Source organism: Vulpes lagopus, chromosome 5, assembly GCF_018345385.1.
Source record: "Vulpes lagopus strain Blue_001 chromosome 5, ASM1834538v1, whole genome shotgun sequence".
Classification (NCBI taxonomy): domain Eukaryota; kingdom Metazoa; phylum Chordata; class Mammalia; order Carnivora; family Canidae; genus Vulpes; species Vulpes lagopus.
Genome location: NC_054828.1, coordinates 73315843 through 73332246, shown reverse-complemented (window position 1 = coordinate 73332246; position 16404 = coordinate 73315843). Strand labels below are relative to the sequence as shown.

General features: G+C 45.0%; 1 protein-coding gene across 1 annotated transcript; it reads right to left on the bottom strand.

The window, feature by feature from the left end:
- Positions 1–587: 587 nt before the first annotated feature.
- Positions 588–15242, bottom strand: TDRKH (tudor and KH domain containing). The gene is made up of 14 exons (XM_041754202.1): positions 15177–15242; positions 8009–8157; positions 7200–7306; positions 6422–6611; positions 5378–5517; positions 4956–5280; positions 3660–3820; positions 3300–3472; positions 3016–3080; positions 2598–2749; positions 2263–2364; positions 1893–1989; positions 1622–1709; positions 588–1434 (listed from the first exon to the last, which is right to left on the bottom strand). Exons 2-13 carry the CDS (start codon positions 8130–8132, stop codon positions 1657–1659), a joined length of 1689 nt encoding a protein of 562 aa, XP_041610136.1. The 5' UTR covers positions 8133–8157; positions 15177–15242; the 3' UTR covers positions 588–1434; positions 1622–1656.
- Between the last annotated feature and the right edge of the window lie 1162 nt (positions 15243–16404).

The window sequence follows — 16404 nt, the reverse complement described above, 5'->3', positions numbered from 1 at the left end:
ATAAAAAAATAAAAATCTTAAAAAAAAATAGAAACTCTGCACAAGGCATCCTTATGTGCTAGTTTTAAGTTTTGCAATTCACCTTACTAGTCCTTAAAAAGCCATCCCTGTTCATTTGCCATTAATCCACCACCCACATTACTATGCTGCTTTTGATATTCACTTCCAAGTCCCCTCATAGTTCTCACTGGCTGCACAGTACTGCCCACAATGCGGGGGACACGAGGACATGGTTCCTGAAGAGTAAGTTCACAGTGGAGATCCACCAGAACCCAGACCTCTTCTTCCAAGTATCTAGTCTGTGTGTGTGTGTGTGTGTGTGTGTGTGTGTGTGTGTGTAAGATTTTGAGAAAATGTATGTGGGTGGGGGTGGGGTGTAGTGTCATGGTGGTGGTGGAGGGGCAGATGGAGAGAATCTCAAGCAGAATTCCAGCTGAGCCTGATCTCACAACCCTGAGATCATGAGCTGAGCTGAAATCAAGAGTCCAATACTTAACCGACTGAACCAACCCAGGCATCCCAATGGGTTATTTACATAACCTAAACCTAAATTGGTCTGGTTCTTAGTGAATGGTTAATTCTGAAGCAACTTAGGGAAAGGATAGGATCTGTGCATGGAAGGGACACTTGTTTCAAAGATGGGCCATCCCTGTGAGGTGTGTGACAAATTCTACCAGGTTTATGTTCAGAGGATACCCATAGGCCTACTACCATCTTGATTCAACCAACATTTAGTTTTTGATAATTTTCTTGAGAACTTTATTCAGCAAAGAATCCCCCCAAATGATTCAAACAGCCATATAAGTTCTCTTTCACTCTATGGACGTGTGCGTACATATAGATACTACACTAGCACTTTAGAACATTTCCTGAGCCGCTCTCTCCCGTTGTCTACTTATATTTTAACCAAAGTTTACAGGGAAATAGCTGGAGCAACTGTTTCAAAAAACTTATCTCCAATAACATATCAGCAGTTAAGGCCAGGAGGCAGTGTTTTCTTCCCATTTCCTGAGGCTTTTTAACATAGTCATGTTGATTTCTGCTTCTGCCTCCTGACTCAACTGCAGTCTGAGTTCACCACTCAAAAACCTTTAAGTAACAGAGTCACCTGATGAGGTGAGTCAGAAGTCTGCAGAATCATCACTTCTGGCTGCTTCCCAGCCTCAGAAAGGACACAGCCTTGCAGAAACATCAATGTCTGGCAGAGAACAGTGAGCCAGATGTTGAGCATCCTGGAAGCAAACTCTGGAAGAAGACATCCCCCTGTAGGGACATGTACTTATCCTCCTCTACCCCACACTTTTTCTGGTAGTCCAACAGAAGAGGATGTATTTGGTCCACAGTAAGCCAGATCACGTACGTAATAGAGGAAGGACTGCACATATCTCTTTATCATAGGCCCCTCTCTCCAGGCACCAAATCCTGTGCCAAGTCCTGCCAAAGACACAAACACACAGAAACAAAAAGCTTGTTGAGAGTGAAGGTCTCAGGTTGAGAGTGAAGCTGCAGGAAAGCAGTGGCAGAGTAGTGTTGAGACAGGCTAGGGAAGAGAATAAAGCAAGGCCCCTGTTGTCACTCTTGTACTTTCCTGTTGCTACAGACAGATGAGAGCTGCACTCACAGCAAAGCAGGCAGCAGAGGCGGCTGAAGCCAACTTCAGAGTAAGTAGTCATCTTCCAGGTTATCATCACCAGACATAGAGGCAGCTTCTGCTTAGAAGGAATGGAGGGGAAGTTAGGCACAGCCATGGAGACTCAAGGGAAAATGGGCTTCTTAGTGCTCAGTGATCACTTTTCTTAAGAGCCAACTTTTACCATCGTCCCTGGTTTGGAAAGACACATTGAAAAACCGTAACTTCCAAAGATACTCTAGGGAGGAAATGCAGCTTGTACCTGATAAGCTGAGGCAAGACAGGGTGTTTGCTATCTCTCCCGGGCTCTTCTTGGGCTCAGTGAGTATGCTGCCAAGAGAGACATCTGTTTCTGTGGCCTATAGGGATGAAGACGAGAAAAAGGAAGAATGCAGTGTTGGCTGGTGGGTAAGGAGAGGCCACCCTATCATTTTGCCCACAGAATCTGGTTAAGGCAGTTGAGTTTGGCTACCAAGAGAGAGACACAATGCTTCCATCGACCAACCTGTGTAACAACTCCTTAGGAAAGCTCTCCACAAAATGTCACGCCTAACTAGAAGCCCTCATGTCTCTCTGGGCACCAGGTCTGCCCTGAGGCAATGCCCTGCATGTAGTCACAATGGCTCACTCACCACATCGTGCAACATGTCTGGGACAGCTCTGGTTTCTTCCAGGTCTTCGGGAAGCTCAACTGCATATCCTTTACGAACTAATTCTAACCCAATATCAAGTTTCTGAGAAGAAAAATGAAAAGGGAATGATGTTCTTTCTATAGGGAAGGGAATATCTGAAGAACTAAGGAGTTAGGATTGATACTTCAAAGACATTCCTTTAGTGAGGGAACAGTAAGCAGCAGGATCTTGTGAGGTAGGAGTAATATCAGATAATGGTTTCTGGGAAAGAAAAAGTGAATGAGACTATAAATATACTGAAGAGACAGTGAGCAATGAGTGGACCCCAGTCGTACCTTCCCATTGCTAGTATCATATAAATAAATCTTGGGCCAAGTTGAGATCCCAGTCTGGACATAGCTGGAGATCTTGGCCACCAGGGGCTTCCAGTCAGCACAGTGAGTCAGTCTGTCAAACTCATCCAAAGCTTCCTCTTCCCACTGTTCACCTGGCAAAAGATTGCAGGGATAACCTAAGAAGGGGTCCCTACTGACGGGGTGAGATTACACCCTAGAGAGAAATTGGAACCACCTCTTTCTACTCCAGAAGGCATGTATGTCTGCCTGCCAGGTTGCTGCTTTCTTCTGCTGGGGAGGAAAAGACACCTGAGTCCCCAGAACGCAAAAAGCCTGGGAATGTGAGAATTCCTTCCATGTGCTGTATTAGAGTTATTCTATGTGGAGGCAAGGTCAATAGGCGATATGACCAATTTACCTGAAGGGGCGATCCGTGCCAGACTACACTCTATTGCTTGAAATGGAAGGCTTAGGAAGTCACTCCTAAAGTGAAAGAAACTAAAATTAGAATCCCAGTGCAGGATGGATCTCTTATAGTCCTTGTTTCTAGAGATCACCAAATAACTCAGCTGGAGAAGATAATCATCTACTCTCTGTATGTAGGTTCTCTTCCCAATCCCCCTAAGTGAGAAGTGCCTAGAGCACACCACCAGCTATGGCCAAGGCTGAGTTAACTGGGACTCCATCCTGGCCTCCACAGACCTGAGTGCTCGGAGGTCCTTCAGTGGGCAATCTCCATTATCTCCAAAGTCAACGAAGTAGAGGTCCAGGTTCCCATTCTCCAAGGTGCCAAGGACCCGAGCTCGATACCAGGAACCGTTTGCAGGTAAAGGTGCTGCTACAATGTCTCCCACATGCACAGTCAAGTCTTCAGGCTGCACATGAGGATAAGGATCAAAATGGGGAGAGTTAAGATGGGCACGCTAAAAAAAAATAGATAAGCAGGAAGTATCAGAAGGAAGAAAGAACAAGTAGTTGCTTCCCAGGAAAAGAGAACATATCACAATGAAAAAGATAGGCCCCCTTTTCATCGAACCCAGCCCTGCCCCTATGGCAACTCACTAGACTATTCTCATAGTGCTGGGTCATCTCACTGACAAGCTTATCCAGCTGCAGGCTGCGGGAGCCAATGATTTGGATCCAGAAGTGGTTGGGATGTTCGGAGGCAGAGACGTAGACTTCCAGGAACTCATCGGCATGAAAGCTGAAGTCAGGACTAGGGACTAAACACAGGGATAAACAAGCTAAGCTACAGAATCCTAAGCTGGTGACCATATCAGAAGCATCTCTGGTTGAAATGGGGCCTCTCTATCAGAGGTACAAGCACCAAGTGGCTATTACCATTTAAAAAAACAATTGAGGGACAACTGGATGAAGCCTACAAGACTATCCTGAAGAAAGGTAGTAAGCTGAGCTGTGTACCTTTCTTTTTTTTTTTTTTTTTGCTGTGTACCTTTCTTTTTTTTTTTTTTTTTGCTGTGTACCTTTCTATGTAACAGAGTAGTAAGAGTTTACATTCCTAATCATCTGCCATGTATTCAAGTCAGACATCAATTATAATGAAGGTAAATCCTCCATATGCTAGCTGCAGCATGAACCAGTGGAAATAGGTGGGCCTGTTCCAGATCCATTCTATCACTAACTCATTATGTAACCCTGAACAAGTCTGCAAACCTTGTAGGGCCCCTGGTCTTCCCTGTCCATCCCAGAACCTATACACAGAAGAGGATGCTCACTGTCTTTTCATTCTTCTTAATGGTGATGATTTTTAAAAGCACTAATGAGATAGGCCAAAACAAACCAACAAAACCCCACCAGGCTGAGTATTTTACTTATTTAATAAATCTGTGAAAGAATATCACATAAATTCAATTTTTAGATATATTACTCAGAATAGTTTCCTGTGAACTAGCATATTTTTTTAAGATTTTATTTTTAAGTAATCTCTACACCCCACATGGGGCTTGAACTTACAACCGTGAGATCAAGAGTCACATGGGGCCCCATGAAGTAGCATATTTCTGTATCATTCTCAATCACTAGCTGGTTTGTGTTCAGAAAATTATTATTTATGTTTAGTACTAACCCTAGTTACTAAATATCATTAGTACTTATATTAAATACTATTAAACAGTAATGAATTAGTATTTATCCATACTAAACATTAACAGTATTTAATATGAATTATAAATAATAAATATTAATACTAATATATTACCACACAAAGGAACATCTGTGAAGAGACTTATATAAGTGCAGTCAAGAAAACAAATTACTTTTACTGCTTCCTATTTTGGGTTATCCAAGCCAATATTTCTATCTTCCATATAGCAAATGGGTTTCCATTTTGTTACATACTTTCAAACATGGACATCTCAGGACTGGTCTGGGCTCCAGATTTCTGAAAGTTGTCACCATTGGGTTTCTCCCAAGCACCTTCTGGCCCTACACCAGCCATGTCACCACCACCTTTTTGGGGAGGAGCTCCCAGTGGCGTAGCTGGCTCTGGCTCTGTGCCAGTACCAGTGTTTTTCCACAAAGCTGGCTCTCCAGCTCCACCAGACTCGGTGACTTCCTCTCTTCTTACACTGATTGGCTGTTTGCGTGGGACTCTGGTTTCTGCAGAATGGGCAATTCTCTTCCGAAGTTCTTCATCTTCTGAAACTTTCTCCAGTATCAAATGCTGTAGTAAGAGAGAGCTCTGTGACCAGATATTTTCACCCAGGATGGAGTAAAAGGTTCTCATTCTTAGACACAATTCAGGCCTATTAGCTACTTGCCTTGGCTGCTGCCACTTCCTTCTGTGTTCCTGAGATTTTGATAAGTCTTGATAGTAGTAACGTCCCCTCTGATTCTTTGTCACAGGTAATTTTGGCTCCAGAGGCCTTACAGATAGAACGAATCGTCTCCCCACCTCTCCCTGCATTGAAAAGCACATAAACACTTTGGCTTCCCTGCTCACCAAACTACTAGAGGAATCACTATTTTGTATATACTGGGAGAGAAGAGTCACTTCCAAAGTGAACAGAAAATAGAAAGCAGGAGCTATTGCAATTCTTACTGTAAGAAGGGGACTAGGGCCTATCTGCTCTTTCTCTTTTACCTAAACTCTTGGTTAGTATAACTTCATGTCATTTCCACTTTTTGACCATTCAGCATACTTTACACCGGCACTTCATAAGAAGATTTCCTACACAGTATATGAAACATTGGACCAAGGACAGACATTTCTCTGTCTCTAGTAGCAGCATAAGGAATGTGCTTGGGGAAGGTGTAACAGGTTACTATCTTGACAGCTCTGGGGGGTGCCTGGTGGCTTAGTTGGTTAAGGGTCTGGCTTTGGCTCAGGTTCTGATCCCAGGGTCCTGGGATGGAGTCCTGAGCCCTACGTTGGGCTTCCTGCTTAGTGGAGAGTCTGTTTCTCCCTCTGCCCCTCCCCGTTTGTGCTCGCTCTCTCTCTCTCTCTCTCTCTCTCTCAAATAAATAAATACAATCTTAAAAGGAAATGAAAGATCTGGGATAAAACGAGCAGACTTAGCTTCCCTTTAAATATCTATTATGAGGTAAATACATTTACCTGAACCCTTCTGGAACCTATTTGTAAGGTTCAGATCATATACCTTCCCGAGGTAATGGGTTTTGCTTTACTACTGGTTCTATAAAAAAGTAAAGCTCTGGTCTCAATGTCTCCCCAGCACCACCACCAAATGCCCCCACCCCCACAAGGTGAAGGGAAGTAGGCCAGGAAAAATCCTTGGGAAGATGTGAAAGAAAGACAAAGGTGAAGAAAAAAGTTAAAAGCAGAGGAAGCTGTCCAGTGGTACCTATTATCCTGCCCACGGATCTCTGGGGAACTGAGAGCTGCTCAGACACTGGGGTATTCTCTGTCAGGATCTGATGGATGGCTGCTTTGGCCTTGCACACCTGAACAGGAAACCCACTGATAAGCAGCACCCGCTCATCACCTACATCCTCTGTGTCCACATCAATCCGAGCACCTGTCTGTTTCCGTAGCTGCAGAGAAAAGGATACATGGCTGTATGCTCTGGAAACAGCTCGTCAGCTAGGTATACTCTCAACGTAACCCTGGAGGTAGATGGAACTGGACAGTAATTAGCTAAATCAGGATGCTATAAGCAGTCCTCAATTACCTGTACTTATGAAAGGCTATTAATGACAAAGGTAACCTCAAATAGCAGTTAATTCAAAACAGTTTCTCTTTGTGTTTCCAACCCTCTTTCCCCCTAATTTTGGATTAGAGAATCAAATATTTTGTTTTCTTGACATTTCAAATGAACAAAAGAAAAATTCGGCAGCAATTCAACATTTACTAACAATAAGGGTTCATTAATTCCATAATAGAAAAGAATGGTTCAAGCTATACCAAGCTGAGAATCATAAAATCAAAAATCCCCATTTCTAACTGAGTCCTTCATTTTCTAGGGAGTAGGACTCCTCTCTAGAAGGAAAAGAACACAGTTAGCTAAAAGTTCTGTATTTTCTCTTCTAAAAACATACACAGTGTGAGTGGAGGCAGAGGAGGGAAGCAAGATTAAGCAGAATCAATCCCTGGGAAAGCCAACTGCCTGCTTGCACACTTACCTGTTTAATATTGGTTCCTTGCCGGCCAATGATGAGCTTCACAGCCTCCTGGGGAACTCGCATCTCTATTTCGATGTCGTCCTCCCCAACAAATGTCAACCGCTCTTCTGCACAGATCATGGCTCAGATCAGAATTAGCATCCAAAGTACCCCAGCCCTCCCCTGAAGCTAGCTGTCGAGAAGAATGATCCATGAGATAGACCAAAGATCTCAACCATAATGACAAGGAGAAGCAGCATCTGAGTAGGAACTGGAGAGTCTCAGAAGACCGGAAGATGGGCACTGTCTCTGGAATACTATCTCAGATGCTAAAATGTGGAAAGCATTTGGACCTGCAAGGAAAGGGTGCTGGATTCTGGGTAAACTGTATCTCCCAGGAGAGGACTCCTAGAGAAGAATGAAGGCTAAAAGGAGTCCACTGGGCTCAGAACTTCCATTTGTACCTAAATCCTTTCTCTAGGTCCAGCCTGTGGGGAAATGTGACCCTATGATTAACCCTGTAACAACTAAATACAGGGAGTGTATAAAAAGGAGAAGTATACAAAAAAGACCAAAAAAGAACCCATTGTAGTGCTGTTGAAGGGAACAGATAAATAGAATTATAAAATGAGCTTATCAATTCAGACTAGCTGCACATTAAAAACAAAGAAAAGAAGAAACTAGTTTCAAAGATTTGTAGTTTTGGTGAAGAAAGCCAATTACATCCCAACAGACATATCCAGTCCACCAGGGAAAACTTTCATTTCAATTTAACAAGGCCAGAGTACAGTTTGAACATTTCCATATGTACAGCTGGGGGGTTCACATACCTCTGCTTTCCCTGTATCTGCGGTATAAGATATAGGCAACCGTTGCGCTGGCTGGGATCCCAAGGCCCAGTGCTATTTTCTGAATAGTGGACAAACTTGTCCAAGAAGTTCGTTCAGTGGACATTTTCTGCTGTATTCAGACTTACATCCTGAAATAAGTAAATGACGGAAAAGAAGCTTTCATCCTATGTCTTTATGATTGGCAGAGAGGCATGGGAACATATTACAGCATTATTAAAAAGAATACTACTGCCTACCTTTCCAAAACAAGAGCTTGAGCCATCTCAAAATCTTTTTTTTTCTTCTAAAACCTACTTCACGTAAAAGGTCTCAAGGTATTTTTAAAAAGTTACCAAGGGACATATACAATTAGAGGCATACTTCATTCCCTCCCTCTCCCAAAGAAAAGCATACATTGACCACAATTTTATAAGATGAAGGAACAAAAAAATTATTAAATGAATCAAACACTACAAAAATAAGCCTTCAGATTTCATATCAGACTACTTAAAATCCCTTATCTGTGCCCTTCCATGCCTCTAGGCCTTTCCAGAAGCTGTAGTCTCTGCAAGGAGTGGCTTTTCAGGTCCAGTTTCAGGTTCTGCTCCTTCTATTTTTTTTTCTTTTATCTATACTCCTGATTTCTATTTATTTCTCAGCTAACACTGAAAGGATGTCTGCCCTGCTCCTTCACCAAAACTACAACTTCCCAGATAGTCAACCTAGATGGCATGTATAAGCCCTACCTAATCTCACCTCTGGGACCTTTCTCTTGGTTTCTCCTCCTCTTTCCCTGGAAGCGTTTTTACAGCCTTGGGCTTGTCTTCCTATGGCCTCTCTCCACTGCTACTGCCACTCTGTGGTCCATGGCAATTTCATCTACACCTGCAGCTTCAATGAATACCTAGATGCTAACATCCAACATCAACTGTGCTGGATTCAGCTCATCAGATCTCATTTGGACCACTGCAATGGCCTCGTTATTCTTAGACTGATACTGTACCTTCATTTTGCTGCCAAGCTAATCTTATCATCATCACTAGATTTTCTTATAACTTCTCTCACCCTTCCAGACAATTCATACTATTTCTTCTCAAGCCTCTAGCACTTCCTCCATCCTCACTCTCATCTGGTATCTTCCTTATTTCCTATGCCACTGAGAAAGTACAGCATTCTGAGAAAATATTAACTCAGTTCTACCACACTTACCCACCTACCCCTATCTATGCTCAAATCTTTCTGTGGCCATGGATGAACTGTCTCTACTCCTGGCACTGAAGGCTCTCATAAAAGTGTTGTTGCTCTCCTTCCTTCTCATGCATTGTTGATGTTTTCCTCTCTACTGGATCTCTTTCAGCAAACATGCCACTGTTTCTTATTTCTTAAAGAAAATCCTCTCTTGATTCCACTTATTCCTCCAAACACTTCTCATTTCTTCCCTTCCTTTTATAGGAAAACTCACAAGTGCCAATACTCTTGTGCTCAATTTCTCTTGAATCCACTCCCACTGCTCTTGCCAAGGTCTCCAGGGACATCACAATGACCAATTCTCTGTCTTCACTCTACCTGCCCTCGCCCCTGTATCTGGCACAACTGAGGACTCCACCCTGCTCTGACCCTTTCTTCACTTGGCTTCCACAATAGCACCCTTCTGGTTTTCCTTCTCCCTTTCTGGGTGCTCCATCGGTCAGTTTTCTTCTCCTGCTTGTAACCTCTAAACACTGCAACACCCCAGAGCTCTGTCCTATGCCCTCTTGTGGGTTCTACCTCACTTCCTTAGTGATCTCACCGTTTCATTCACAGCTTGGCTTTAAATCCCATCTGTATAATGGTAACTCCCAAATTCATAGATCCAGGTAGGACCTGGACTATGAACTCCTGAACTTCAGGTTTGTATACCAACTGCCTATGAGACGTCTCCATTGGATATCTAATAGGCATCTCAAACTTAACAGGTACAACGTTGAGCTCCTGATCTTACCCTCTGCTTGTGGTCTTGGCTGACTTAGTAAAGACAAGTCCATTCTTTTACTCTCTCAGGTTAAAAATTTTATTCGTCTTTTCCCTCAAATAGCACCGTTAGCCTGTCAGCAAATCCTATTTATTGTACCTTCAGATTTTCCAGAATCTGACCACATTTTGCCTCTCCACTGCTAAGACCACCAATATTTCTTGTCTAGATTATTGCAATCCATTATATTCTGGTATTTGCCATTGTCCAGTTTATTCTCAACAGCTGATGTCAATAACATTATTCATCCACTCAAAGCCTCCCAGTGGTTTTCAATCTCACTATATGATTATAAGCCAGAGCTGTCATAACGACCTGTGATGTCTTCATTTTGATTGTATTTCCAATAGAATGTACACTCCACAGAGCAGGAATTTTTTGTTTTGTTCATCAGTGCTTAGCACACAGTAGCTAGTCAATAAATATTTGTTTAATGAATAAACTTCAGCAACTCTGTTGTCTACATAAAAACTCATTAATGGCATGAAAAGTTATTTATAATCTGATCTCTGCCTATGACTTTCACAACCTTATACTCTTAATTCCACTGCTACCAGGGGGGCAGGACATGCTCTACATGCCTGTGTGTCCCTGCTCTGACCTTGTGTCACTTTTTTCTGGTTATACACCTTAGCCCATCTGGTCTCTCTGGCAAAACCCTATTCCTTCCTCACATCTCAGTTCTACTACTACACTTTTGAGGCCTGTGGGATTTCTCCTAGCTGACTTAGGGTAGGTTTCTCCTTAGCTCATGCTGCCCTTATGATACTTCCATGATAGCACTTGTTCACACTGTATGCAACTGTGTGTATCTGTTATGCCTATGTCCTCTAGACTGGCTTCAAGCAAGCTAGGTCAACCACATTTGTTAAGCATTTCCATGTGTTAGATGTTATTGTGGCACTAAGGATGAAAAAGATGAAAAGATAAATGTGCTGAGTAGCTACTATGCCACCAGGCACTTTACTTCCATTAACTTAATCGTTATGCAATTCTGTAAGGTAGGAAATGTCAACTCCAGTTTTACAGAGGAATATATATGCTTAGAGAGGTTACCCAGCTTCTTACCCAGGGTCTGGGTTATTATTTGGTTATTAAAAACCTAACAAAGTGACTTTAGAAGCCCCCCCGCTTTCTTTTACACAGACTCAGCAGAACAGTACTTGGTGTCTTTATTCAGGAAATTCAAGAATAAACACTAGTGGAGGGATGCCTGAGGGGCTCAGTGGTTGGGCGTCTGCCTTTGACTCAGGGCGTGATCCCAAAGTTTCAGGATCGAGTCCCACATCAGGCTCCCTGCATGGAGCCTGCTTCTCCCTCTGCCTAGGTCTCTGCCTCTCTCATGAATAAATAAATATTTTTAAAAAAATAAACACTAGTGGAAAACACTTAGGTGGTAAAAAACTAAAGACAGCGTCTATTTCTTATAGAACAAAACAGTAGAACAAAACAGTGTGGCTTTTAATGAAACTTGCTTTAAAATGAGGAAATATGGGATGTCTGGCTGGCTCAGCGGTTGGGCATCTGCCTTCAGCTCAGGGTGGGATCGAGTCCCACATCAGGCAGGAGCCTGCCTCTCTGTGTCTCTCACGAATAAATATCTTTAAAAATAAGAAAATATAATTTTATGCTATGATTTACCTCCAGGTACACAAATTCAACCCAGATGATTATGATATCCAAGAAATTGTTTTTTAAGATTTTATTTATTCATGAGAGACACACGGAGGGGGGGCGGCAGAGACACAGGCAGAGGGAGAAGCAGGCTCCATGCAGGGAGCCCGATGTGGGACTCAATTCCGGGTCTCCAGGATCAGGCCCTGGGCTGAAGGTGGCGCTAAACCGCTGAGCCACCGGGCAGCCCATTTTTTTTACCTTTAAAAAATAAAAACTGGTTGTATTCCAGGAAGGCTAAAAACATACTCATTAATACAGGACCTATTCAGGAATAAAACTTTGACTCTAAATGTCATAGAAACTCCAGAAGTTTGCCTATGTTTTTAGCCAATAGCTTTTTAATTTAATTTAATTTAATTTTATTTTTTTATTTATGATAGTCACACAGAGAGAGAGAGAGGCAGAGACACAGGCAGAGGGAGAAGCAGGCTCCATGTAGGGAGCCCAACGGGGGACTTGATCCTGGAGGCCCTGGGCCAAAGGCAGGCGCCAAACCGCTGCGCCACCCAGGGATCCCTAGCCAATAGCTTTAAACAAATTTCATCCATTCTCTTGCTCACTCAGGCCTGGAACAGAAAAAATACTCTTTTTCAAGTGTCTTGTTATTTCAGGCAATTCATTACTCAGTAAGAAGATCCAATATATACAGTATATATCCCTTTTGGAGATATAGTATAGACATGGAGGAATATGGTTGCTTTTTTTTCCTTTTTTGGTAGGTAGAAAGGAAAGAATGGAGTTTAATGGGTGTTTGAGTTATGAGGTTCCTTTCTTACCTGGATTAAAAAAAGAATCAGCTTCTTTCTTTTCCTCACCTTTATTTTTTTTTTTTTTAAATTTTTCCCCTCACCTTTAAATAAAACCTTTCACTGCTCTCTGTGCAAGTTTGGGTGGTATCACTTTTGCATATACCAAAGGAAACAAGCTCTGTTTCATAAAGATTTTTGCTTAAATTCTTGAATTTTTTGAGCCTCAGACTATTTTCTTATATTAAGAGATGGTTTATTTGGAGTATCTAAAGAAGAGTTCACTTCTTTTACCTAGTGGTTACTTCATATATTTTTTCATATGGTCTCTGAAGTGCAAAGCTTGTCTTCACTATTATAGTGCCTCATTTACATAGTGCTAGTTCTTTGTTACCAGCTGCACATGCTGGGAACACAAGTAGGAATAAGAATTTTTGCCCTGAAATACAGTCTAGGAGAAAAAAATGACCACCAAAACAAATAATTAGAGGCAGTGCAGAGACAATATAAATTCTTGGCTAAAGTAACAGCTGAGTGGAACCGAAACTTAAAAGATTTCTTAGATGGCACAGAATTGAAACCACGTTTTTAAAATACAAATCATTTTTCTGCATTCAAACCAATAAATACGGAGTATTCAATGTGTGGTTGGCTCTGGGGCATACAACAGTTCAGAAAGACTTGGTAGCTGCCTTCAGTCATGGGGTTTCCTATCCAGCAGGGAAGGTCTTACTTGATAGGCAAGAGTCTGTAGGCATTAAGGATTTGGGGAAATAAATCTTGTGAACAGAGCAGTAACTTAATCAGCACTCTAATGCTGTTTCCCTTTTAACATCACCTTTCTGGCCACAATTTATGCCTAAGAAATCATAGAGTTTTAGAATCGGAAGGACCAAAGAAATGATCTGATTCTACTAATAATGTTCCAACTGGGGAAACTGAAGCCCAGTGAAATACAGGGATTTCCCTAAGGTTATATAGTCAGTGACTTCTATACAATGCAGTACACAATGTGGTTTGAAGACCAGTCACAAAGGCACCTCTTTAAGGAGACTCAAAGAACTAATAGCATTTTCACCCCAGTTCAGAAACTATCAAGATCAAAGCAAAAAAAAAAAAAAATCTAACATCTGATATTCCTCTGGTTCTGCTGCCAACTCCCTCACCCCTTGCTCCCCCCCCCCCCATCCTGACCGTCTATGCTTGTTTGGGTGTCATTACCATGGGCTTCCATAGTACTCCAAACATCCTTTCACAACATATGTTGCTTGTGATTCTTAACCGCTGTGTCTGTAGTGAGAATGAATTGAGGGCAGCAAGGGGGGAGGGTAGGGAGACCAATTTAGAGGCTAGTTCAGGTGCCAATGATGGAGATGGCAAGGAGGAGAGTTTTAATAGGTAGACTACACAAGACCTAATAATTGATTCAAGGAGCCCCCTATCAGGTTTCTCATTTGAGCACTTGGTGTTTGAGACACAATATTAATGATTTGGTGGTGGAAGGAATGTGTGGTGGGAAGATGAAAGTCCACGACAAGGATAAATTAGGTAACTTCTATTTTAATTGAAACCTAAGTTTCACTCAACTCCTTTTCACATATTACAAATGAAGTTTATGTCGAGTTAGCTGAAGTCTCAAAGAATGAATATCTACTTGATTCATCAAGTATGATTTTGCTACTATATGCATATTAGTTCGTTTGAGTTCTCTTTAAAAATAAGTGGGAAACAATACAATGGCACGAGGGATATAACCATAGTACTGAGTGCCAGCTTGTGTTTGATTTTATTACTTCAAATTGAACGTGAAAAGGTTGGATTTAAGATCATAGTTTCTAAAACAAAAAACACCCAACAGTTTCTAAGGGAAGCTGAGTAAAGAGGAGACACGTGGATCATGTCAAGGTGAGACATACAGAGGATGCTTTTCAGAAGCCAATTTTGAAATTTCTTGACATTTACACGAAACAGTTGCTGACTATTTAATAGGCATAAGGAAAGCTTACTTTTGTGTTATTTTAGAAACATCGTTGGGAGTCACCTCATCTTAAGAATTTAGTAAGCTCCATGGGGGCCAGGACCTCTCATCCCCTTATCTCCTAACAACCAGAACCTACAGAGTAGCTGGAACATGGTGACGGGCTTGTTGCACTGAAGCAGCTTGCTCAGTTTTCTCATCCTTGCCACATTTATTTTTAACCAACGAGTGAAGAAAGCCAACCCATTTCACGTTGAGACTAGAATAAAAACGTGGCTTTGACAGGGGAGTCTTCAGCCCGAACCCATGGGGGAGATGTGCTTGGTGAGAAGCGAGACTGGTAAACAAACCCCCGATTTAAGGAGCCGTCCTTTTAGAGATACCGGGAGAAAAAACCGGAGAAGATAGGAGGCAGACGGCTCCACTGACGGCGGTTCTCGTCTCAAACACAGCCCGTCCGCGGAGCCCCACCAGCTGGGGGCAAGCACGCGGGCACCGGTCCGCTGTGGGCCCGAGCACGTCCCCCGGGGCGGTTGGTAGCTCACACCCGGGGCCCGGCGGCGGCAGCGGCAGCGGCGGCGACGCCTCCTCCGCCGCCACCTCCCCGCCCCACGTTCCCATCTGCTCGCCGCCGGGGGCGCCCCCGCCCGGCCGCCCGCCCGCTCTCCCCAGCCTGTTCCCCGGCGCCTTTGCCGCCCGTCCAGTCAGCCGCCGCGCTCCTCGGCCCTCGCCCCTCGCCCCGGGCCCCGCCATTACCGCTCCTCCAGTCAGCCGCCGCGCTCCGCCGCGCTCCTCGCACCTAGCCCTGCGCCCCGCCGGCCGCCGCCGCCCTCCTCGCGCCCCGCCCGCCACGCTTCAGCCCCCTCTTCCCCGCCCCTGCAGCCCGTCCGCACCAATCAGCGCCGGGCTCGCGCGGCGACCAATCGCTGGCCCGCCGCGACCAATCCTTCCGCGGGCTGCCCCTGAGCGACTGGGCTGCGGCGCGCTGGCAGCCAATTGCCCGGACGCGCCGGCCCCGGCGTTAGCCAGTCGGAGCCCGGGAAGGCAGCCGCTGTTCCCCCGGCTGCACCTGCTGAGAATTAAGCAGCCCGTTAGAGGCTCCACGGAGCGCTGTCAGCCCACCTCGGGGCCAATTACCTGGGAAGTTGGCACCTCCCCGTCGGGGAAAGTCAGCGCCCCGGGCGGGGACCGAGGTGCGAGGGCGTGGGATCACGCGTGCGTGTCGCCGCTGGTGGGCCTCGAGTGCCGTAGTGCACTGCCACCCCTCGCCACCGGCACCCAGGTACCTCGCGGAGAGCGGCCCCTCGACGGGCGGCGCCCCGCCACTTGCCTCCTCGGTGCTCTCCTGCCGGGATCCGTCCTGATCCGTGGCAGGCCCTGGGGACGCACGGAAGGGCCAGCGCGGGCTTGGAGGGCGCGGAGCGGGGGAGGGAGGGGCTGCGCGCGGGGCGCTGGGGCGCCCGCGGCGAGGGGACTTGGGGCCGTGCGGGCGTCGGTCAGGGGCGCGCCCTCCCCGGGACGGAGGGGACCGGCGCGACGGCACAGCCGGGGCCATTTCTGCGGAGGGCGGTAGAGGGTGGGCCGTGCCAGGCGGCGGTTCCCTTCGGAGGAGGGCATTGCGGCCGCCGCCCAGGACCCGGGACTGGGACGGCCAAGGACGGTTGGGCCTGTGACCGCCTCCGGGCGGCGGGAGCCTCCTCCCGAGCCAGAGCCCCTCCGCGGCCGGGCGCACCCGGGGTTGTGGGGTGCGGGCTCCCGGTAGCCGGGAGCTCTTTGCAGCGGTTCTGTCGCTGTGCCCGGCACACGGTGAGCTCTCCGTGGATGCTGAAGGGACGCCAGATTGCATCTCTGGTCAACCAGGGCGATCGATGCCTTTGGGCCTCAGGGTTTCGATTTGTAAAATTAAAAATTTTAATTTTTAAAATGTGCATTTTGAATAAGTAATACACATTCTATAAAATCCATAGGCACAAAAGGTTATTAC

Excerpts from the sequence above, each read along its gene's own strand:
- TDRKH (XM_041754202.1), bottom strand. The coding sequence starts at position 8,132 with ATGTCCACTGAACGAACTTCTTGGACAAGTTTGTCCACTATTCAGAAA. Across the intron at positions 3,081-3,299 it reads AAGGACCTCCGAGCACTCAG|GAGTGACTTCCTAAGCCTTC; the intron begins GTCTGTGGAGGC and ends CTTTCACTTTAG. Across the intron at positions 1,710-1,892 it reads GTCTTGCCTCAGCTTATCAG|AAGCTGCCTCTATGTCTGGT; the intron begins GTACAAGCTGCA and ends CCTTCTAAGCAG.